Source organism: Odocoileus virginianus, chromosome 5, assembly GCF_023699985.2.
Source record: "Odocoileus virginianus isolate 20LAN1187 ecotype Illinois chromosome 5, Ovbor_1.2, whole genome shotgun sequence".
Classification (NCBI taxonomy): domain Eukaryota; kingdom Metazoa; phylum Chordata; class Mammalia; order Artiodactyla; family Cervidae; genus Odocoileus; species Odocoileus virginianus.
The window spans coordinates 67,068,843-67,094,345 of record NC_069678.1 but is presented as its reverse complement, the minus strand read 5'-3'; the positions used below and the strand labels follow the sequence as shown (position 1 = coordinate 67,094,345).

At 41.2% G+C, this 25,503-nt stretch overlaps 1 protein-coding gene across 2 annotated transcripts in view; it reads right to left on the bottom strand.

Annotated features, from left to right (window-relative positions):
* The window catches only part of LOC110126056 (cytochrome P450 2J2-like), a 29,889-nt gene extending 11,075 nt beyond the window's left edge, over positions 1-18,814 (bottom strand). The window contains exons 1-6 of one of the 2 annotated variants that reach the window (XM_020875502.2): positions 18,555-18,813; positions 10,048-10,210; positions 7,308-7,457; positions 6,921-7,081; positions 2,636-2,812; positions 95-236 (exon numbers count right to left, since the gene is read on the bottom strand). In XM_020875502.2, the coding sequence (XP_020731161.2) occupies positions 95-236; positions 2,636-2,812; positions 6,921-7,081; positions 7,308-7,457; positions 10,048-10,210; positions 18,555-18,764 (1,003 nt within the window). In that variant the 5' untranslated portion in view covers positions 18,765-18,813. Of the gene's footprint in view, positions 1-94; positions 237-2,635; positions 2,813-6,920; positions 7,082-7,307; positions 7,458-10,047; positions 10,211-18,554 lie in introns of both variants that reach the window. The other variant, XM_070468082.1, reaches the window with a different exon arrangement.
* Between the last annotated feature and the right edge of the window lie 6,689 nt (positions 18,815-25,503).

The following is a 25,503-nucleotide window of genomic DNA, read 5'->3' as shown; positions in this document are numbered from 1 at the left end:
AAATCAACTTTCCTTTTAGGAACATTAAGATTTACAAGAACTGATGTATGGAAGCACTCTGACCTGATCCAGGCACACACATGGATGTGCTCACCTTGGATTTCAGGGTACAGGGCCATGAGAAGCAAACCCCAGCGCAGGGTGGTTGAAGTTGTCTCTGTTCCAGCAGTGAAGAGGTCCAGGGTGCTGTAGATGAGGTTTTCGTCATGGAAACTCGAAGTAGCATTGCCTTTATGCTAGAAAGCATAGTGATTATTGACTTTTCAGATGATTCTAAGTTGCCACAGCACAGGAGGCTTCACTCAAGAGAGAATATGGAAGAAAACACCTCCTCCCTCTAGGAGAAATGACTTTCCCTTTAGCCATCCCAGGATGCAGAAACTTATTACTGCAGTATCATTATCATCCTCCTGCTCAAGTGCTGGAAGCTTTTGTTACTTTTGATGGATGAAAATGGGTCAATTAATTTATTTTACTACCATAATTTGGGAGAATCTATTATTATCCTGGGTCTTGTGGTAAAAAATCTGCCTGTCAATGCAGGAGACACCAGAGACACCGGTTTGATCCCTAGGTTGGGAAGATCCCCTGGAGTAGGACATGGCAACCTGCTCCAGTATTCTTGTCTGCAAAATACCGTGGACTGTAGCCTATCATACTCTGGAAAAATTCCTTAGACTGTAGCCCACCAGACTCCTCTGTCCATTGTAGCCTGGTGGGCTATATCCATGGGACCACAAGAGTTGGACAGAACTAAGAGACTGCATACACACACGTATTATTACACTGGAAACACAGCCTTCAGTTTCAACATTAGTCACAGCATTCAATATGTGTACAACTAGATCAATTCCTAAACCACTAATCGTGTCTATAACTGGGATGTAGCTCAGTGGTAGAGCTTGTGCTTAGCATGCATGAGGCCCTGGGTTCAACTCCCACACCTCCAGGGCTTTAATCTCAGCCCTGAACTAAGGCCCACAACTTACTTGGGCTCCCCTGGTGGCTCAGATAGTAAAGAATCTGACTGAAATGCAGGAGCCTGGGATTTGACCCCTGGGTCAGGAAGATCCCCTGGAGAAGGAAATGGCAAACCACTCCAGTATTCTTGCCTGGTGAATTTCATGGACAGAAGAGCCTGGCAGGCTACAGTCCAGGGGATTGCGGAGTCGGACACAAGTGAGTGACTAACACACACACAACCCTGTTTCTAGTTCAATTGCTTTTCCAATAAAACGGAAATAACAATATTCACCCATCAAGTGGCATTATGGATTATGTGAGGAGGAAATAGCATATAACAACAACAAATGCTTTTACTGACGCCAGAACGAATAAAATGTATTTTACTAAAATACAGTTCTCAGGTCTCCCCAGTTAAGCATCTCTGATTCCAACGGCCATTCTGAAAGGCACTCCAGCATCTTCACCACCTTCCTCCGGGAGCTTCAATGTGTCAGCGGTGCCCTGTGTGCTGTCCACAACCGCACACCTCATAGCAAGTGAAGTCTCCTTTCAGGAGGAATCAACACTTCTATGAGTGCTATAACATTTAGGTGAAATAGAGGAGACAGAAAAATTGCATCATTCTTTCAACTCCAGGGAAGGAACAAACAATCTAATGAGTCCAAAATGATGACACTGATGCAATGATGAACATTGACCAGAGGGTTCACTGTGTTAAAGGATATACATCCAATTTAGCCTTTTTCCTGCTTTTTGCAAATAACACTGAAAAGTGGATGACATGGGGATGAGGGAGGAAGGCAAAATTCCCTCCCATTTGAGGCTAAACTCTGGGCATCAGACTCAGTTTCACTTTTGTATTCTGTACTGGGAAGCTTGAGAAAAGTGTAGGAGACTAGGTATTGACAAGTAACAATAAAACAATGCCTCTTTTTCCTTTGTGTACAGATCTTTCACATATGGGTAGAGAATAGAATAGATTTAAAGGAAGTATTTGGCCTTTCCAAGATTTCAAGCCAAATGGGCTACTCCTGCGATGTAGGAGATGTGGGAAGATCCCCTGGAGAATGAAATGGCTGCCCTCTCCAGTATTCTTATTTGGGAAATTCCATAGACAGAGGAGCCTGGTGGACTAAAGACCATGAGGTCACAAAGAGTTGGACATGACTTAGTGACTGAGCATGCACACAAGCCAAATACTCTTTAACCAACATCTTTATTTCTAATTGCATCATCAATTCTGAGTTAATGATATTCGTACACACTGTGAAATATTGCCTCTGTTTTTCTCCCCTGTGATAGACTGAATAATAACTCACAAACATATGAATGTCCTAATCTCTGGAATGGGCGAATACTTTTTGACAGATGGAGCTTTGCAGATATGATGAGGTTAAGGATCTTGATATGGGAGGATTATTCTAGATTATCTCAGTGTACCATTATAGTCACAAGAGTCTATAAGGGGAAGTAAGTAGAACATAAAGAGAAGATGTGAGGATGGAGGCAGAGAAGAAGCTACATCAATGTCTTTGAAGATGGAGGAAGGGGTCCTGGTAGTTTTCAGCCCCCATGTGTGTGGTGGTTTGTTACAGCAGCAAGAAGAAACCAGAATCCCCTCATGTGCTCTCTAAGAACACTACTCAGGAAAACACCCAGGTTCCCTCACCTTTTCTATTTCCAGGAGGTAAGCATCAATGAAGTCTCTTGTTTCAGCAGGATTCCAGTCTTTCCTGTGGTTTTCAATCACACTAGCAACAAACATTTTCAGTTTCTCCCAGTCACTAAAGAGTTTTTGGTGGGGACCAGGAAGGAAATCCATTATCCTTGGAAAGACATTGTAGAGCTGATGGAGAAAACAAAACAGTCAAGTGGACAAGGGGGTGAGACAGTGTTCCACTTTCTATGTCTTTCCTTTACTTACACTTGACCCTTGGCATCATCCTTGACTCATCTTCTTTGCCTCAATCCACTTCTTTCCCCTCTGGCAAAGCGTTTCAGCCCTTCATTCAAAATATAACCAATTTTGAACCACTTCTCACTGCTCCATGCATTTGGCATTTTAGTAAAAACCACCACCATTTCTTACCTGGATTCTGTAAAGCCTCCAACAGATTTCCTGATTCTCTCCTTAACTCCCTTCCCAGTCTTTCTTCTACTGAGCAGCCTGAGGGATCCTTTAACAGTTTAATAGGTTGTTTCACTGTTTATTCCTCAATATTCTTGTAACTTTTGAAGATGTTTAGACAAATTCTACATCCTTCTCCTGGCCTGGAGCTCTCCGTGTCCTGGCCCCTCACCCTCCTGTCCCTTCCTCTGCTGTAGCTCACTGCCATCTTAAGTCTCTTTTAGTCTTTCTAGTCCATCCCCATTGGTCTCTGTGATAATGTCAAGGAAGACAGTATTTAGTCCTTTTCATTTGCTATTCTTTCAATCGCAATTGGGCTTCCTCTGGAATCTGTATAACACTAGCCTTTTATTTCATTCATCCTGATAATCCCCTAGGTAACAGCACCTCTGGAACCCTTTCCCCACTCCCTTAATTTTGCTTTTTTTTTTTTTTTTTCGTGGCAATTGTCTCTAGCATAAGAAAGTGAAGTTGCACAGTCATGTCTGACTCTTTGCAACCCCATGGACTGTAGCCTGCCAGGCTCCTCAGTCCATGGAATTTTCCAGGCAAGAGTACTGGAGTGGGTTGCCATTTCCCTCTCCAGGGGATCTTCCTGACCCAGAGATTGAACCCAGGTGTCCCACACTGCAGGCAGACGCTTTACCGTCTGAGCCACCAGGGCAGCCCTGTCTCTAGCATATGTGTGTATATTATTGTTTTTGTGTGTGTAAAATACCACTGTTTGGCTAGCTAGCCACCTATGTTAAAAATAGATATATATCTGATTATCTGACCATTATGATGTATTCTCCACGTGGGTAAGATATTTTTAATAAAATTAAGTGGCTTTTGGATATATTTTCTCTAATACTTTCTGATATAAAATAGCACAGCATAATGGAAAATTTCCTAGACTTACAATGAAACAGACAGGGGTTTGACTATTAGCTCTGCTGCTTTCTCAGAAATTTGGGGAACAATAATAATGATGATAATGATGGTGATGTAGTTTGTCATGACATTGGGGTGCCAGGATTACTTTCATGACCAAATCCCATGAGATCATTAGTGTACCTAATGGAGAGTCAGTGGACCACTATGTGGATTTGCTTATACATTCTCATATCTGCTTGTACACATCAGGATACTTCATTTCATCCTTAAAGAATTGTTTAAATAATTAACTGAAATAAAGTAAGTGCAGTTGTCCATCAAAGTTGCTGAACTACTTTGTGTTTCTAAAAATGCATGGTCAGTCACTCAGTTCAGTTCAGTCGCTCAGTCATATCCGACTCTTTGTGACCCCATGAATCGCAGCACGCCAGGACTCCCTGTCAGACACAAACTCCCGGAGTTTACTCAAACTCATGTCCATCGAGTCGGTGATGTCATCCAGCCATCTCATCCTCTGTCATCCCCTTCTCCTCCTGCCCCCAATCCCTCCCAGCATCAGGATCTTTTCCAACGAGTCAACTCTTTGCATGAGGTGGCCAAAGTATTGGAGTTTCAGCTTCAGCATCAGTCCTTTCAATGAGCACCCAGGACTGATCTCCTTTAGCATGAACTGGTTGGATCTCTTTGCAGTCCAAGGGACTCTCAAGAGTCTTCTCCAACACCACAGTTCAAAAGCATCAATTTTTCAGTGCTCAGCTTTCTTCACAGCCCAACTCTCACATCCATACATGACCACTGGATAAACCATAGCCTTGACCAGATGGACCTTTTTTGGCAAAGTAATGTCTCTGCTTTTTAATATGCTATCTAGCTTGGTCATAACTTTCCTTCCAAGGGGTAAACGTATTTTAATTTCATGGCTGCAGTCACATCTGCAGTGATTTTGGAGCCCCAAAAAATAAAGTCTAACACTGTTTCCCTATCTATTTCCCATGAGGTGATGGGACCAGATGCCGTGATCTTAGTTTTCTGAATGTTAAGCTTTAAGCCAACTTGTTCACTCTCCTCTTTCACTTTCCTCAAGAGGCTTTTTAGTTCCTCTTCGCTTTCTGCCATAAGGGTGGTGTCATCTGCATATCTGAGGTTGTTGATATTTCTCCTGACAATCTTGATTCCAGCTTGTGCTTCTTCCAGCCCAGCGTTTCTCAAGATGTACTCTGCATATAAGTTAAATAAACAGGGTGACAATATACAGCCTTGATGTATTCCTTTTCCTATTGGGAACCAGTCTGTTGTTCCATGTCCAGTTCTAACTGTTGCTTCCTGACCTGCATACAGGTTTCTCAAGAGGCAGGTCAGGTGGTCTGGTATTCCCATCTCTTTCAGAATTTTCCATAGTTTATTGTGATCCACACAGTCGAAGGCTTTGGCATAGTCAATAAAGCAGAAATAGATGTTTTTCTGGAATTCTCTTGCTTTTTCGATGATCCAGCGGATGTTGGCAATTTGATCTCTGCTTCCTCTGCCTTTTCTAAAACCAGCTTGAACATCTGCATGGTACCCCTTCCCTTACCTCTGACCTACTACCTCATCCAACCATCCCAGGAATTTCTTTTCAGTGGGAATACTCAGCAAGGTACTCAGTGAGATCCCAGACTTCCTAAGAGAGTAGAAAATTGAATTATTGAATGAGGGGTTGTCATGATTAGAGGTGACAATACAGAATGTTTTTCAAAAATAACATTAACAATAATAATTATAATAGCTCACATTCATTATACCCATTTACTGTACTAGGATTCATTTTTTTTAGTCACTCAGTCATATCTGACTCTTGTGACCCCATGGACTATAGCCCACCAGGCTCCCCTGTCTTTCTGAGGCAAGAATACTGGAGTGGGTTGCCATTTCCTTCTCCAGGGGACCTTCTGACCCAGGAGTTGAACCCAGGTCTCTAGCGTCTCTTGCATTGCAGGCAGATTCTATATTCTTTTACTGTGCTAGGATTCATGCTAACTTCTTATTCAGTTTTGGTGAGATGGGTCCATAAACTTTCAGGCAACGTTGCTTGTTAAAAATGAATGACAGTAAATCCTCCTCTAGATACTCAAGCATTTACTTCAACACTTGGGTCTGATTTTCCCCTAGAAGTGTCTTCCAAATCCAGTAAAGGGGCTGAGAGGCCAATGGGTTGAGCAGAGGTTTTGACAGGCCCAAAACCCTAGCAGTACAAAAGGGGAGGAAGGGGTGAGATTTGAGTCCCTTAAATCCGTATCTGACAAGTTTAGGAAACTGATAACATCATGTGTAGATAAGAATGTAAATTGGACAACCACTTCGACAGCTTTAACTATTTTTATGTCCAGGTGTATATGCAAGAGAAATGAGTGTGTGTGCCCACAGGAATGACTGAACAAGAATGCTCATGGCAGATTTATTTATAACATCCCAAAATTGGAAATCCCCAAGTGTCCATCAATCCCAAAGTGTTTTTCAAGAGAATAAAAACTGGCGTCATGTTCATGCAGTGGGACACTATGCAGAGTAAAAGAAGAGCAATGAAGAAATGAATCTCAAAGCAATAGACCAAGGAAGAGCCAGGCATAGAAGCACACATGTGAGGATCATGCAGGTGTGGAACTAGGGAGGATATGGATAGGAGGAACTCAAAAGTGATGGCAATGTTATGTTTTTTAAGGGAAAAAACACAAGTGCATATATGGTTTGTCATGTAAAGTTTTTCACTTTATATGAATGCTGGAAATTTTCTTTGTCTATAGTAAATATTAAAGAATAATACCCCAAACAGTAAAATCAACAGATTGGTTTCAAATAAGCTTGTGTTGAAAAAGATTAGATTTCAGCTAAAAAGGAAACGGTGACTCCATCTCATCTGATTCTGATGTCAGCCCAATATTTTTTTCAAGACATGGAATATGAACTGTTTTACCTGGCACCACACTGATGTCTGCAGACACAAGACGTTATCCAGCAGCCTCAGCAGCTCCTGGAACTGATCATCCTGGTAGTCAAATCTCTCCCCGAAGGTGATGGAGCAAATAATATTGGAAACAGCATTGTTGATTATGAAGTGAGGGTCAAAAGGCTGTGCTGGAGGCAGAAGAAGAGATGGAGCCTTCAGATAGGTTTCTTTCTCATTCAACTAAAAGCCTACTCTACATGATGTGTGACATAAACACTACAGAACCACCACCAAGACAACGACCCCAGGACCCTACAAAGTGCTGGTACTAGGACAGGCATGTAGGTATTGATAAGCTTCTGGTTAGTGAAAGCATGAACCACAGTCCCTGCATCTGTCCTACGACCCACTCACCGTTCTCCTCTCCTATTGCCTGGATGAGGTAGGTGATCTCTTCCTGAATGCGTTCCTCTAAGCTCTTCCTTCCTAAACCGAAGTTCCTCAGAGTCATCAGGGCGAACCTTCTTTGCTCTTTCCATACCTGGCCATTGGACCTGATCAAGCCTGGGGAAATGAATGCAATGTTATGAAAAGCAAGGCAACAAGGTCCATAGGTGATAACATATCAGATGAAAAGAAGGAGAAGCACTTTAAGGCACTTGAAAATTATTCAGAGAAGTAATCCCTAAGCAATGGATATAATGGCTTGAATTTACTGATTGCTTGCAATGTTGGGCACATTAGCATTTTTAATGCATTATGTAATTTAGTACTCATAGAATCTCTCTAATGTAAGTATAACCATTACTGCCAAATCAGCCTCCCAATTTTGATGATGAGAAAAATGAGGCTCAAGGGCAAAAACTACACTCTACAAGGTCATAGAGTTAGTAAACATCTGAACAACATTCAAATTCAAGTCTTCCTGACTCCAAAACCCACACTTTGATTACTTGTCACATAAGCACATTTAAGAATTTGCTATGCTACATACTAAGTATGAATTTATGGATTAGACAAAATCAATACTCATAAGGAGAAAAGATCTTAGAAAGATAAATAAATCACCCAAGAAAACAAAAAAATGTGAACACTGTGCAGAAAGAAGACCACAGAAAAAGGAAAAAAGAACACGTCTTAATGTGTGCCATATAACTGCATTTATTTTATAACACAGGTGAGGCCACCATCCTCTTATTTCTTCATTTCATTGCACTCTTCAACTCCTTCTAATATCTCCCTTTGGCCTCCACCACCTTAGTGAAATAGCTCTTCCTACTGTTCAATCCAGGATCCTTTTCAGCCTCATATTGATGTCTCAGCAGCATGAGATGCTTTCTTCTTGAAACACTCTCTGCCAATGGAGCCCAGAACATCACACTCTCCAGATTTTTCTGCTAATTCTCTGACTTCAGAGAAATTGTCATACCTTTGGTTAACTTATCTTCTTTGATTCAATTTTGAAATGATGGAGCTCTTCAAGATTAGGTCTGAAGCCTCTTCTCTTCTTACTCCATCCTCCATTTCTAGGAAATCTCCTCCATGCCAAAATTTCAAATGACATCTACTGATAGTCAACATGTGCTATTGTATCTCAGCTTCAGGTGCATACAGAACTGCTGCTCGACTCTCCTGGCTTCATATTCAGCATGTCAATGACCGACTTCATGGTTTGCTCTGTACAACTTCCCACACAGGCTAGTCAACACCTGTCCTCCTTCACAAGTCCCTTCTTTCTTACATCTACCCATTTGGGTGTCTATTTGAACACCTCATTCTCCCTCTGTCTAGGTCATCATGTCCTATCGGACTTGCCTCCTGAGTAGCTTAAATCCATGTATCTTCACAGTCACTTTCCTCTTCTAACCTACTGTGCTATCATTTCTTGCTACCTCCCTCATCCAGGACACCACCTCCTCTAACCTCCAAGACTCCGTAGTCTCTTGCTCCTTTTATTCCATTCTTGATATTGCAGCTTAGATTAGTCTCTAAAACGTACAATGTAAATATGGTGATTCCTTCCTCTACTGAAACCATTCAGGAGTCTCCAGTGTTATTTGGATAAAAAGCAACATCCTTAACAAGAACATGCATGAACTGTTTCTGGCCACACTCACCAGCTTCATCTCCACTTAATTATCTCCATTTAATCCCTGCATTTACTACACTGGCCTCCTTTCAATTCCTCAGTTCACTGTCCTTCTTCCCACCTCAGAAACTTTTCATATTCTATTCTGGATTGCTTCTTCACCAGATTTCTGGATTGCTTCTTTACTTTAATACTTGTCATTTACTTCATTAGCTTTTCCTGAGTCTCAAGACTAGATTAGATATCTGTCATAAGTGAATCCTACTCTTCATAACAACGAGACCTTAAATTATTTGTGTAATTGATATTGTCTTTCCTAATCACTTGTAAGTTATAGAAAAACAAGGATTTTGTCTGTTCTACTCACTGTTATATAACTAGAGCCAAGCACTAGGTTCACATTATAGACATAGAGTAAATGGATGTAGAGTTAATAGATGCAATATTTTAAAGAGGAATTGACAAACCACTGGGGAAAAAAAAGAGTGCCTTGGTAGAAGAATAGATCTTAGTTTTTCATTCAGATTTTTGAAAATGTAAGTTCATTTACCAAGTTTATTTTATGATCATTTTAAGTATTCATGCCAAACTCTTCCATTGACAGAAAACTCAAGATACTTTGTAGGCACAGCTTTAACAATAGAGCATAAGGAATTAGAAACAAGAAGGGATCACAGAGTCAGTAGGAGGAAGATGATCTACATATTTTTCTAGGGGGAAAGATTTGAAGATTTGAATGAGAAAATAGAAGAGAGCCTGAGAACGCAGCATTGCCTTTCTTCTCCTTAAAAAAACACATCACATCACTGAGTGATGAGGATACTTATTTATCAAAGCATCCAGAGTGAGTTCATGCAGGTGATGCCAGTTCTCCCAAATCCTTTGACATTGGAGCTGACCGGGCCAGATTCCTTGAGGAGGTGACTGCAACAGGAAATGGGGTCACTCAGCTTCTTTGAGGGGCAGAGATTTTATGAGGGGCCTGGTTCCTGGGAGTGTTGGAAGCACTTTCAGAGACCACAGGAATATCAAACACATGCTTCTTATTTTGGTCATGGAACTTACCTTTATTGTTAAAGATACGTTTCTGAAGAGGTGCCCTGGGGCGGTTTACAAAGTTTTGTTCCTGGTAGACAAGGGCTTCTTTGATATAGGGCAATCCAGTTATAACAATGGAATGAACTGCACCAAAATCCAGGCTAATAATGTTCCCATATTTCTTCACAAGCTGAAAAAAAGTAGAAGAGTCACAGTTGGGTACGTACAAGTCTACATGTCCTGGATGGAGGATGTGTGGAGCTGCGGCGGGGGGTGGGAGGGGAGGCTTGTAATGAGTGGAATCTGTGCGTGTGTGTGCATCTTGGGCTATTGGGAATATATCTACCTGTTTCCATTTCTCCTGTGCTCAACTAGACTTCCATTCAATCCACTAGAAAACATAGACATTCATTATAAAACTCATGCATATATTCAACTTACTTGAATTGAGTGAGCTTATGTGTCCTGAGAATAAGGCATAAAAATATAATAAAGTAAACAAAGGTCTCTTATCTTAAGCATCTTAGAATTTAGCGAATGGAGACAATTCAGCACATGTGACTCACCAGAGAAGTCAGAGATGTTTAGTGAAAGACTAACATATCAAGCATGGACTTCTTAGTGCATACTATCTGTTTAATCACAAGAGAATGTCCCCTTCCTCAACAGGTTCTAGGTGACAAAAATGTCACTCTGAGGCAGGGACTAGATATGGAGAAGCGAACACTAGTTGTGGAGTCATGTTAACTCTGTGATTGACTGAGATCTCGGAATAGTTTCTTCACTTTTCTTGGAGCCTCAGCTCCCCAGCTGTGAAAGGCAGAAAACTGTTCCTCAGGGGACAGAGAAAGTCAAGATTTTGGCCAGCAAAAGTAGTAATCATAATACTAAAATTAATGATAAATTATTTATTGTTATTGATCTATTTGGAAGTGTATTTTAGTGAAAGAATTTGAAGGAAGTGGCCAGAGACTGGATGGATGGAGCCCACTCAGTGATCAGGCCAGACAAGTGATGCCTGGTATGCAACCAACAACTGGTTTTTCCTTGAATTTGTTACTTACAAAGTTTTGAAGAATGGGAGAGGGTGGTAGATCTAGAAATAAGCATTGACTATGTGCTTGGCATCCTGGCAGTTAACTGATATTCATAACTTGTTTAATTCTTATAACAACCCCAGGATTTATTCCCAGCTTTCAGAAAAAGAGGCACAGAGATATAGAGCCTAGCTAATGAGCATAAAGTAGGGCTCTTTCTAGCTCCCTCTGTATGACTCATCCTTAAATGAAAGCATGAAGATACTCTCTTTTCTTCTGAGTGATGAATCCTCTAGGGTTAATGGGTCATGCTTCTTCTCTATCAATTTCACGAGTCCAATGGGACGTGGGTAGTGGTGATGTGTGCATCTTCTGGGCCATGTCCTTAAATGAAAGTTGTTTCTCATCACCTCCCGCTTTCTCCTTGTCATGGTACAGTACTCACACATGATACTGTTACAGGACCAGAGCAGTAAGATAGAAGCATTGCAGTTTTCGGATGACCTTGAGGTACAAAGCAGCCTTGTTATCCTGGTCTTCCTGCCTACATCTATTTCTACTTGTGAGACACAAATACATTTCAACTTTTTCCCACTACTGTATTTTGAAATCTTTTGTTACAAGTAGCCTGATGTATATCCTCATAATACAATTATCCACCTCATCTATCATTTCCCCACCATAGGCAAGAAGATTTATTCATGTTTCCTGAATGTTCTCTTAATAAGCCATATTGTTATGGCAGAAGAAGTTTGGAAAATGGGGAGAAAATAAGGAAAGTTCCCATCATGCCATACAAATAGGCCTATTTCTTCACTGCTCTGTCACTTTGTTTTGGCTCATGTCACTTTCTCCTATTTAAAAATCTTCTGTCTACTTTATTCCACATAACCACTTACCTAACAAGACTTTCAAGTTCAGCCAAATTTATTTCAACACTCTACAGGGGTTATCACATGGCTTCCCAATCACAGCAAACCCACCTAATGATATTTCATTTGGTTATCCAAAAGTGGGTTATAAAACACATTACATCATACACTGTCTTGTACTATACCTGTCATATGATAAGCAATCCATAAACATCTCTTGGATAAAGGAATCTTTGAATAAGTCAATTATTCATTAACTATACCAAGAAGCAGAAGATATTAAGAAGTTCAGTACAGTCAGTCAGTCATGTCCGACTCTTTGCGACCCCATGAATCACAGCACTCCAGGCCTCCCTATCCATCACCAACTCCCAGAGTCTACCCAAACCCATGTCCATCGAGTCGGTGATGCCATCCAGCCATCTCATCCTCTGTCGCCCCCTTCTCCTCCTGCCCTCAATTCCTTCCAGCATCAGGGTCTTTTCAAATGAGTCAACTCTTCACATGAGGTGGCCAAAGTATTGGAGTTTCAGTTTCAGCATCAGTCCTTCCAATGAGCACCCAGGACTGATCTCCTTTAGGATGGACTGGATGGATGTCCTTGCAGTCTAAGGGACTCTCAAGAGTCTTCTCCAACACCACAGTTCAAAAGCATCAATTCTTCAGCACTCAGCTTTCTTGACAGTCCAATTCTCACATCCATACATGACTACTGGAAAAACCATAGCCTTGACTAGACAGACCTTTGTTGGCAAAGTAAATATGCTGTCTATGTTGGTCATAACTTTCCTTCCAAGGAGCCTTTCATGGCTGCAATCACCATCGATAGTGGTTTTGGAGGCCTAAAAATAAATTCTGACACTGTTTCCACTGTTTCCCCATCTATTTGCCATGAGGTGGTGGGACCAGATGCCATGATCTTAGTTTTCTGAATGTTGAGCTTTAAGCTAACTTTTTCACTCTCCTCTTTCACCTTCATCAAGAGACTCTTCTTCACTTAGTTCTTCTTCACTTCCTGCCATAATGGTGGTGTCATCTGCATATCTGAGGTTATTGATATTTCTCCCAGCAATCTTGATTCCAGCTTGTGCTTCTTCCAGCCCAGTGTTTCTCATGATGTACTCTGCTTATGAGTTAAATAAGCAGGGTGACAAATTACAGCCTTGACCTACTCCTTTTCCTATTGGGAACCAGTCTGTTGTTCCATGTCTGATTCTAACTGTTGCTTCCTGACCTGCATACAGGTTTCTCAAGAGGCAGGTCAGGTGGTCTGGGATTCCCATCTCCTTCAGAATTTTCCACAGTTTATTGTGATCCACACAGTCAAAGGCTTTCGCATAGTCAATAAAGCAGAAGTAGATGTTTTTCTGGAATTCTCTTGCTTTTTTGATGATCCAGCGGATGTTGGCAATTTGATCTCTGGTTCCCCTGCCTTTTCTAAAACCAGCCTGAACATCTGGAAGTTCACAGTTCACTTATTGCTAAAGCCTAACTTGGAGAATTTTGAGCATTACTAGTGTGTGAGATGAGTGCAATTGTGTGATAGCTTAAGCATTCTTTGGCAGTGGAATGAAAACTGACATTTTCCAGTCCTGTGGCCACCTCTGGTGGCAAGAATATACAGAAGAACTGTAAAAAGAAGATCTTCACGACCCAGATAATTATGATGGTATGATCAGTCACCTAGAGCCAGACATCCTGGAATGTGAAGTCAAGTGGGCCTTAGGAAGCATCACACGAACAAAGCTAGTGGACGTGATGAAATTCCACTTGAGCTATTTCAAATCCTAAAAGATGATGCTGTGAAAATGCTGCACTCAATATGTCAGCAAATTTGGAAAACTCAGCAGTGGCCACAGGACTGGAAAAGGTCAGTTTTCATCCAATTCCTAAGAAAGGCAATGCCAAAGAATGCTCAAACTACTGCACAATTGTACTCATCTCACACGCTAGTGAAGTAATGCTCAAAATTCTCCAAGCCAGTCTTCAGCAATAAGCGAACTGTGAACTTCCAGATGTTCAGGCTGGTTTTAGAAAAGGCAGAGGAACCAGAGATCAAATTGTCAACATCCGCTGGATCAGCAAAAAAGCAAGAGAGTTCCAGAAAAACATCTATTTCTGCTTTATTGACTATGTCAAAGCCTTTGACTGTGTGGATCACAATAAACTGTGGAAAATTCTGAAGGAGATGGGAATCCCAGACCACCTGACCTGCCTCTTGAGAAACCTGTATGCAGGTCAGGAAGCAACAGTTAGAATCAGACATGGAACAACAGACTGGTTCCCAATAGGAAAAGGAGTAGGTCAAGGCTGTAATTTGTCACCCTGCTTATTTAACTCATAAGCAGAGTACATCATGAGAAACACTGGGCTGGAAGAAGCACAAGCTGGAATCAAGATTGCTGGGAGAAATATCAATAACCTCAGATATGCAGATGACACCACCATTATGGCAGGAAGTGAAGAAGAACTAAGTGAAGAAGAGTCTCTTGATGAAGGTGAAAGAGGAGAGTGAAAAAGTTAGCTTAAAGCTCAACATTCAGAAAACTAAGATCATGGCATCTGGTCCCACCACCTCATGGCAAATAGATGGGGAAACAGTGGAAACAGTGTCAGAATTTATTTTTAGGCCTCCAAAACCACTATCGATGGTGATTGCAGCCATGAAATGCTCCTTGGAAGGAAAGTTATGACCAACATAGACAGCATATTTACTTTGCCAACAAAGGTCTGTCTAGTCAAGGCTATGGTTTTTCCAGTAGTCATGTATGGATGTGAGAGTTGGACTATAAAGAAAGCTGAGCATGGAAGAATTGATGCTTTTGAACTGTGGTGTTGGAGAAGCCTCTTGAGAGTCCCTTGGACTGCAAGGACATCCATCCAGTCCATCCTAAAGGAGATCAGTCCTGGGTGTTCATTGGAAGGATTGATGTTGAAGCTGAAACTCTGATACTCTGGCCACCTCATACAAAGAGTTGACTCATTGGAAAAGACCCTGATGCTGGGAAAGATTGAGGGCAGGAGGAGAAAGGGGTGACAGAGGATGAGATGGTTGGATGGCATCACCAACTCAATGGACATGAGTTTCAGTAGGCTCCGGGAGTTGGTGATGGACAGGGAGTCCTGGCGTGCTGCGGTTCATGTGGTCTCAAAGAGTCAGACAGGACTGAGTGACTGAACTGAACTGATATCAAGAGAAATCAGATAGCCTAAGTAGAGACTGGGTGTAGGATTCAAATAGTCTTAGGTTCAAGTCCTTTATTAACCATTATCAATTTTGAATAACTTAGGCAAATCATTTGACAGATTTCAGTCAGTTTCCCAGCCTTAAAATGGAAACAATATCAGATGAGGCAGTAAGGTATGTATGCATAGCCTGTAAGCTTTACAGCAAGCACTTAAAGCAGAATACAAAGAGATATACTAAAACACACTAGAGATCCATTAAAATGGATCCATTAAAAAATGTTTAAGTGACTCACAGTAAGAGTAGAAAGGGGAAATAGAGGAATAGAAAACAAAGTGAAAAACAGAAATAGTAAAACAATAGACTTTAGCATTCACACATCAAAAAATACACTAAATATATATGATCTAAATTCACCAATTAAAAGAGTTTGGTATAATGAAATAATAACCGACCTATAAATTACATAGAAAAACTCATTTTAAATATAATCATAGAAGTATGCTAAAAGTGAAAGAATGGAAAATCATATGCTATGCAAACATTAACCAAAGGAGAGCTGTTGTGGTTATATCAGATAAAGTTCAGGCAAAAACAGTCATCACAGATAAAGAGAGACATTATGTAATAATTAAGTTCACCAAGATGCCAATTCACCAAGTGCCAATTCACCAAGATGACATAGCAATTTTAATGTCTGTGTGTATGCCATAAAAGAGCTGCCAAATTTATTGGTGGCTTAGATGGTAAAGAATTCCATCACATCCACTAGCTTTGTTCATAGTGATGCTTTCTAAGGCCCACTTGACTTCACACTCCAGGATGTCTGGCTCTAGGTCCATGGGGTCGCAAAGAGTTGGACATTACTGAGTGACCAGTACATATAACACAACAATACACACACACACACACACACACACACACACACACACACACACACACACACCAGAACTGAATAAACACATGGACAAACCTGTATTTTTCAGTTGCAGATATCAGGACTCTTAAAGTAATTGATAGAATTGCACTGACTGTTTTTCCAGACCAAAGAGCTGCCTCTTGGTGGCAGTATTCCTGGAGGGATACTTGGGACCATGCTAGTCACTTCCTGCCCCCAGGCACTGTGTCAAAACCTGGATGCCCCTCTCTCTCCAAGGTGCTCAGTGTGGGGAGATAAGAGGGCCCTGCTGCTCTTACTCAGCCGCTGGGCCCTCTAGGTTTCGGGATGCTTAATGGTCCTAGTCTCACACTATGCCTTATGCATTAAAATTTCTGTCATTAGCAAAAAAAAAAAAAAAAAGAATTAGTAGATAAGAAATCAACAAGGGTCCAGTTCAGTTCAGTTCAGTTCAGTCACTCAGTCCTGTCCAACTCTTTGCAACCCCATGAATCGCAGCACGCCAGGCCTCCCTGTCCATCACCAACTCCTTGAGTTTACTCAAACTCACATCCATTGAGTCAGTGATGCCACCCAGTCATCTCATCCTCGGTTGTCCCCTTCTCCTCCTGCCCCCAATTCCTCCCAGCATCAGGGTCTTTTCCAATGAGTCAACTCTTTGCATGAGGTGGCCAAAGTACTGGAGTTTCAGCTTCAGCATCAATCCTTCCAATGAACACCCAGGACTGATCTCCTTTAGGATGGACTGGTTGGATGTCCTTGCAATTCAAGGGACTTGTAAGTGTCTTCTCCAACACCACAGTTCAAAAGCATCAATTTTTCAGTGCTCAGCTTTCTTCACAGTCCAACTCTCACATCCATACATGACCACTGGAAAAACCATAGCCTTGACTAGACAAGGGTACAGACGCACTTAAACAACACAAACATCTAATAAGGTCTACCTGACACAGAGTACAGAACACTCTTCTCAACAATAGCAGAAGACATATTGTTTCAAGTATCTATCATGGGTCATAAAATCAACCTTTACACATTTGTTCAAGGTGAAAATCACACAGTGTATGCCCTCTGCCCTAATGGACTCCAGTTGGAAATTATTAACAGAAAGCAAACAAGAATATTTCAAAATACTTGAAAAACAACACATTTCTTAAAAAGGGTATAGGTTAAGGACTTTAATATTCTAAATACTAATCCTATCACTTAGCAATAGCAATGGGGTGCTTCTTCCAGAAACCAGTAAAGTCATGTGCATCTGAACTTTATAATATAGGCTTGTGTTTTCCAGGCATTCCTAGGGAACTAGACCTATTATTTGTTGAGTGCCAACTATAAGCTATGTTAACATTGAACATTCCTTTTATTTCATCATCACAACCACCTACCACAGAGCTGCCTGTCATGAAGGTACCTGTACTGAGAGGCAGGGAAACAGGGATAGTATTGGGATAGATTCTTGAGATAGTATTGGGTTGAAGGGAATTTTAAGGAATTCAGGGTGGCCACAGTTAGGGAACCCTGAAGGGAGAAGACTATAAAGTGGAAAGAGGCTACAAGAAGGGATCCTGGAGTGAGCTCTAGGAATATGAGCTCTGGGAAGGAGCAGGAAGCACTAAGAAAACCTAGGCAGAGGATGACATTTTAAAGTGAATACTTGAGAGTGACTGCAGATGGAGGGGCCTGAAGGTGGGGGCTCTGTCTTGGTAGGGATGGGAGCAATGTAGTTGAAAAGTGGTAAGGAGTATCACCATTTTACACATGGGAAACAGAACCTCTAAGAGTGAAAGCTTAGCATCCCCCCTTCCCTCCACCAGGGATAATAATATTAAAAAGACAAAGTGATCATGTTCTAAATAGAATGCCCCAGTAATATGTAAAAAGACATAACTAAATGATTTAAAATATGTATTGTGTCTGTTACACTTGAGGCTCCAGTAAAAAAAAAAAAAAGCAAAGAGACAAAGGGTCACTTGGTCAATCAAAAAGATTTACGGAGGATGCAGAGTGGGTTCTGAACCATACTCTATCCAAGGATCCCTGACATGAGAGAAAATATGCAGATGACTAAACTCCGGTAGTCATGTACAGATGTGCGAGATGGATGACAAAAAAGGCTGAATGCCAAACAACCGATGCCTTTGAACTGTGGTGCTAGAGAAGACTAAACAACAACAAAGCTCCTGGCAGTATGTGAGGCTTCATTTGAGTGCTACAGTTCAATATTTACACCTTTTCCACCATCTAGATGGACCAAGAAGCTCTTTATATTTTGTACAATAAACCTGCACCACCACCATCCCCCCAAAACATATCTTGTCTAGCACACTTAAATAGTAAACAGTTAACAGTATTTCATCCCTACAAAGCACAGGTTGAATCATGCCAGTTGCATAGGAGAAGAGAGAGGTTCATAGCTGGATGTACCCGGGTGACAACTTTAGTCTCAGAACCCCCAGGCTCCCACCCTCGGTACCCAGAATGGCCCTGGCCTGCAGGTCAAAGTCAGGATGCACTTGAACACTTTTACCTGCTCCTACCTGCTGAGGAATCAGGTTCCCTTTCCCCAAGTCTAACTGGAAGAAGTTGCCTAGGAAGGGCAGGCGCAGGGGCCCTGGAGGGTAGTTCTTTGGGTGCTTCCTTTTGAGGAAATCAACAAAGAGGAGAAAGACAAAGGCTCCCAGTAGAACAGTGCCAGGACGGAGCGTGGTCCAGAGGGCAGGCACCAGGGAGCCCAGTGCCTCCAGCATGGCTGCGCTGTCTGGTTCCTCTTCAGCACTCAGAGGCAAGGAAGGTCCCTGCACCTGTGAATTTATAATCTCTGCACAACGCCTTTCCTGCCCTGTGTCTAGGCCCCGCCCCGCCCTTCCTGTCAGACCCTGCCCTCCCTCCCTTCCTCTTCTGTCCTTCCCTGCCCCCACCTCTCCTCTTCCCTCCCCCCCTCCACTCAAGTGAGCCCTGCCCCTTGTTCCTCTTGGCACCTGGTCCACTTTACCCTTCCATGACCCACGTTTTCCTCTCCTCTTTCCAATTTGTTGTTCAGCCCCTAAGTCCTGTCTGAACCTTTTCCACCCCATGGAGGCAACACATCAGGCTTCCCTGGGCCATGAGTCAGCAGTGGCCTGCTGCAGGGGCAGAGGCTCTGGCAATAGCAGTCCTGGGAGCCATAGCGTGTGGCATAAGTCCCCTTGAAGATCACCATTAGCCCCACTATAGAGCCACCGGGCGGACAACTCACGAACTGGAGAACAATTATACCAAAGAAGTTCTCACACTGCTGGGAAAGTTCTAGGTCCCACAACAGACTTCCCAAACTGGGGATCAGGCAAAGACACTGAGGATCCCCAGGGAATCTGACTTTGAAGGTCAGTGGGACTTAATTACAGAATTTCCAAAAGACTGGGAAAACAGACTCTTGGAGGGCAGAAACAAAACCTTGTGTGCACCAGGACCCAGGAGAAAGGAGAGGTGACCCCACAAGAGACTGAATCACACTTGCCTTTGTGTGTTTGGGAGTCTCTGACGGAGGCATGGGTCGACAGTGGCCTGCTGTGGAGTCAGGAGCACTGACTAAAATAGTCCTGGGAGCCACAGCATGCTTGCATAAGTACTTTTGAAGGAGGTAGCCATTATCACCATTACCCCTACCACCTGAGGCCAAATTACAGGGAGGGAACACTGCCCCACCATCAGCAGTGACTGGATTAAAGACTTACTGAGCATGGCCTTGCCCACCAGAACAAGACCCAGTTTTCCCCACAGCCAGTCCCTCCCAAAGAAGGTTCAAACTACTGCATAATTGCATTCATCTCACATACTAGCAAAGTAATGCTCAAAATCCTCCAAGCTAGGCTTCAACAGTTATGTGAACCAAGAACTTCCAGATGTACAAGCTGGATTTAGAAAAGGCAGAGGAACCAGAGATCAAATTGCCAACATCCATTGGATCATGGAAAAAGCAAGAGAATTCCAGAAAAACATCTACTTCTGCTTCACTGACTATGCTAAAGCCTTTGACTGTGTGGATCACAAAAAACTGCAGGAAATTCTTAAAAGAGATGAGAATACCAGACCACCTTACCTGCCTCCTAAGAAATCTGTATGCAGATCAGAAAGCAACAGTTAAAACTGGACATGGAACAACAGACTGGTTTCAAATCAGGAAAGGAGTACTTCAAGGCTGTGTACTGTCACCCTACTTATTTAACTTATATGCAGAGTACACCATGCGAAATGCTGGGCTGAATGAAACACAAGCTGGAATCAAGATTGCCAGAAGAAATATCAACAACCTAAGATATGCAGATGACACCAGCCTTATGGCACAAAGTGAAGAAGAACTAAAGAGCCTCTTGATGAAAGTGAAAGAGAAGAGTGAAAATGCTGGATTAAAACTCAACAGTTAAAAAACTAAGATCATGGAATCTGGTCCCATCACCTCATAGGAAATAGATGGGGAAACAAAGGAAACAGTGACAGACTTTATTTTCTTGGGCTCCAAATTCACTGTGGATGGTGACTGCAGCCATGAGATTAAAAGATGCTTGCTCCTTGGAAGAAAAGCTATGACAAACCTAGACAACATAGTAAAAAGCAGAGACATTACTTTGCCAAAAAAGGACTGTATAGTCAAAGCTATGGTATTTCCAGTAGTCATGTATGGATGTGAAAGTTGGATCATATGGAAGGCTGAGTGCTGAAGAATTGATGCTTTTGAACTGTGGTGTGGAAAAGACCCTTGAGAGTCCCTTGGATGGCAAGGAGATCATACCAGTCAATCCTAAAGGAAATCAACCCTGAATATTCATTGGAAGGACTCATGCTGAAGCTCCAATACTTTGGCCACCTGATGCGAAGAGGTGACTCATTGGAAAAGACCCTGCTGCTGGGAAAGATTGAGGGCAGGAGGAGAAGGGGATGACAGAAGACAAGGTGGTTGGATGGCATCACCGACTCAATGGACATGAACTTAAGCAAGCTCCAAGAGATGGTGAAGGACAGGGAGGTCTGGCATGTTGCAGTCTATGGGGTCAAAAAGAGTTGGACACAACTGAGTGACTGAACTAACAAACGAGTCTCTCCAGTCAGGGAGCTTGCACAAGATTCTTTTTTTTTTTTTTCATGTATTTTTATTAGTTGGAGGCTAATTACTTCACAACACTTCAGTGGGTTTTATCATACATTGACATGAATCAGCCATGGAGTTACATGTATTCCCCATCCCGATCCCCCCTCCCACCTCCCTCTCCACCTGATTCCTCTGGGTCTTCCCAGTGCACCAGGCCCGAGCACTTGTCTCATGCATCCCACCTGGACTGGTGATCTGTTTCACTATAGATAATATATATGCTGTTCTTTCAAAACATCCCACCCTCACCTTCTCCCACAGAGTCCAAAAGTCTGTTCTGTACATCTGTGTCTCTTTTTCTGTTTTGCATATAGGGTTATTATTACCATTTTTCTAAATTCCATATATATGTGTTAGTATGCTGTAATGTTCTTTATCTTTCTGGCTTACTTCGCTCTGTATAATGGGCTCCAGTTTCATCCATCTCATTAGAACTGATTCAAATGAATTCTTTTTAATGGCTGGGTAATATTCCATGCTGCATATGTACCACAGCTTCCTTATCCATTCATCTGCTGATGGGCATCTAGGTTGCTTCCATGTCCTGGCTACTATAAACAGTGCTGAGAGGAACATTGGGGTGCACGTGTCTCTTTCAGATCTGGTTTCCTCAGTGTGTATGCCCATAAGTGGTATTGCTGGGTCATATGGCAGTTCTATTTCCAGTTTTTTAAGAAATCTCCACACTATTTTCCATAGTGGCTGTACTAGTTTGCATTCCCACCAACCAGTGTAAGAGGGTTCCCTTTTCTCCACACCCTCTCCAGCATTTATTGCGTGTAGACTTTTGGGTAGCAGCCATCCTGACTGGCATGTAATGGTACCTCATTGTGGTTTTGACTTGCATTTCTCTGATAATGAGTGATGTTGTGCATCTTTTCATGTGTTTGTTAGCCATCTGTATGTCTTCTTTGGAGAAATGTCTGTTTAGTTCTTTGGCCCATTTTTTGATTGGGTCATTTATTTTTCTGGAATTGAGCTTCAGGAGTTGCTTGTATATTTTTGAGGTTAATCCTTTGTCTGTTGCTTCATTTGCTATTATTTTCTCCTAATCTGAGGGCTGTCTTTTCACCTTACTTATAGTTTCCTTTGTTGTGCAAAAGCTTTTAAGTTTCATTAGGTCCCATTTGTTTATTTTTGCTTTTATTTCCAATATTCTGGGAGGTGGATCATAGAGGATCCTGCTGTAATTTATGTCAGAGAGTGTTTTGCCTATGTTCTCCTCTAGGAGTTTTATAGTTTCTGGTCTTACATTTAGGTCTTTAATCCATTTTGAGTTTATTTTTGTGTATGGTGTTAGAAAGTGTTCTAGTTTCATTATTTTACAAGTGGTTGACCAGTTTTCCCAGCACCACTTGTTAAAGAGGTTGTCTTTTTTCCATTGTATATCCTTGCCTCCTTTGTCGAAGATAAGGTGTCCATAGGTTCGTGGATTTATCTCTGGGCTTTCTATTCTGTTCCATTGATCTATATTTCTGTCTTTGTGCCAGTACCATACTATCTTGACGACTGTGGCTTTGTAGTAGAGCCTGAGATCAGGCAGGTTGATTCCTCCAGTTCCATTCTTCTTTCTCAAGATTACTTTGGCTATTCGAGGTTTTTTGTATTTCCATACAAATTGTGAAATTATTTGTTCCAGTTCTGTGAAAAATACCGTTGGTAGCTTGATAGGGATTGCATTGAATCTATAGATTGCTTTGGGTAGAATAGCCATTTTGACAATATTGATTCTTCCAATCCATGAACATGGTATGTTTCTCCATCTGTTTGTGTCCTCTTTGATTTCTTTCATCAGTGTTTTATAGTTTTCTATGTATAGGTCTTTTGTTTCTTTAGGTAGATATACTCCTAAGTATTTTAGTCTTTTTGTTGCAATGGTGAATGATTCGTTGCAATGTTTCCTTAATTTCTCTTTCTGTTTTTTCATTGTTAGTGTATAGGAATGCAAGGGATTTCTCTGTGTTAATTTTATATCCTGCCACTTTACTATGTTCATTGATTAGCTCTAGTAATTTTCTGGTAGAGTCTTTAGGGTTTTCTATGTAGAGGACCATGTCATCTGCAAACAGAGAGAGTTTCACTTCTTCTTTTCCTATCTAGATTCCTTTTATTTCTTTTTCTGCTCTGATTGCTGTGGCCAAAACTTCCAACACTATGTTGAATAGTAGTGGTGAGAGTGGGCACCCTTGTCTTGTTCCTGATTTCAGGGGAAATGCTTTCAATTTTTCACCATTGAGGGTGATGCTTGCTGTGGGTTTGTCATATATAGCTTTTATTATGTTGAGGTATGTTCCTTCTGTTCCTGCTTTCTAGAGAGTTTTAATCATAAATGAGTGTTGAATTTTGTCAAAGGCTTTCTCTGCATCTATTGAGATAATCATATGGTTTTTATCTTTCAATTTGTTAATGTGGTGTATTACATTGATTGATTTGTGGATATTAAAAAATTCTTGCATTCCTGGGATAAAGCCCACTTGGTCATGGTGTATGGTTTTTTTAATATGTTGTTGGATTCTGTTTGCTAGAATTTTGTTAAGGATTTTTGCATCTATGTTCATCAGTGATATTGGCCTGTAGTTTTCTTTTTTTTGTGGCATCTTTGTCTGGTTTTGGAATTAGGGTGATGGTGGCCTCATAGAATGAGTTTGGAAGTTTATCTTCTTCTGCAATTTTCTGGAAGAGTTTGAGTAAGATAGGTGTTAGCTCTTCTCTAAATTTTTGGTAGAATTCAGCTGTGAAGCCATCTGGTTCTGGGCTTTTGTTTGCTGGAAATTTCTGATTACAGTTTCGATTTCCTTGCTTGTGATGGGTCTGTTAAGATCTTCTATTTCTTCCTGGTTCAGTTTTGGAAAGTTATACTTTTCTAAGAATTTGTCTATTTCATCCAAGTTGTCCATTTTATTGGCATAGAGCTGCTGGTAGTAGTCTTTTATGATCCTTTGTATTTCAGTGTTGTCTGTTGTGATCTCTCCATTTTCATTTCTAATTTTGTTAATTTGGTTCTCTCTTTGTTTCTTAATGAGTCTTTCTAATGGTCTGTCAATTTTGTTTATGTTTTCAAAAAACCAGCTTTTAGCTTTGTTGATTTTTGCTATGGTCTCTTTAGTTTCTTTTGCATTTATTTCTGCCCTAATTTTTAAGATTTCTTTCCTTCTACTAACCCTGGGGTTCTTCATTTCTTCCTTCTCTAATTGCTTTAGATGTAGAGTTAGGTTATTTATTTGGCTTTTTTCTTGTTTCTTGATGTAAGCCTGTAATGCTATGAACCTTCCCCTTAGCACTGCTTTTACAGTGTCCCATAGGTTTGGGGTTGTTGTGTTTTCATTTTCATTCATTTCTATGCATATTTTGATTTCTTTTTTGATTTCTTCTATGATTTGTTGGTTATTCAGAAGTGTGTTATTTAGCCTCCATATGTTTGAATTTTTAACAATTTTTTCCCTGTAATTGAGATCTAATCTTACTGCACTGTGGTCAGAAAAGATGACTGGAATGATTTCAATTTTTTTTGAATTTTCCAAGACCAGATTTATGGCCCAGGATGTGATCTATTCTGGAGAAGGTTCCGTGTGCACTTGAGAAAAAGGTGAAGTTGATTGTTTCGGGGTGAAATGTCCTATAGATATCAATTAGGTCTAGCTGGTCCGTTGTGTCATTTAAGGTTTGTGTTTCCTTGTTAATTTTCTGTTTAGTTGATCTATCCATAGTTGTGAGTGGGGTATTAAAGTCTCCGACTATTATTGTGTTACTATTAATTTCCTCTTTCATACTCGTTAGCGTTTGCCTTACATATTGCGGTGCTCCTATGTTGGGTGCATATATATTTATAATTGTTATATCTTCTTCTTGGATTGATCCTTTGATCATTATGTAGTGTCCTTCTTTGTCTCTTTTCACATCCTTTATTTGAAAGTCTATTTTATCCGATATGAGTATTGTGACTCCTGCTTTCTTTTGGTCTCCGTTTGTGTGAAATATTTTTTTCCAGCCCTTCACTTTTAGTCTGTATGTGTCTCTTGTTTTGAGGTGAGTTTCTTGTAGACAGCATATATAGGGGTCTTGTTTTTGTATCCATTCAGCCAATCTTTGTCTTTTGGTTGGGGCATTCAACCCATTTACATTTAAGGTAATTATTGATAGGTGTGGTCCTGTTGCCATTTACTTTGTTGTTTTGGGTTCGCGTTTATACAACCTTTCTGCATTTCCTGTGTAGAGAAGATCCTTTAGCATTTGTTGAAGAGCTGGTTTGGTGGTGCTGAATTCTCTCAGGTTTTGCTTGTCTGTAAAGCTTTTGAATTCCCCTTCATACCTGAATGAGATCCTTGCTGGGTACAGTAATCTGGGTTGTAGGTTATTCTCTT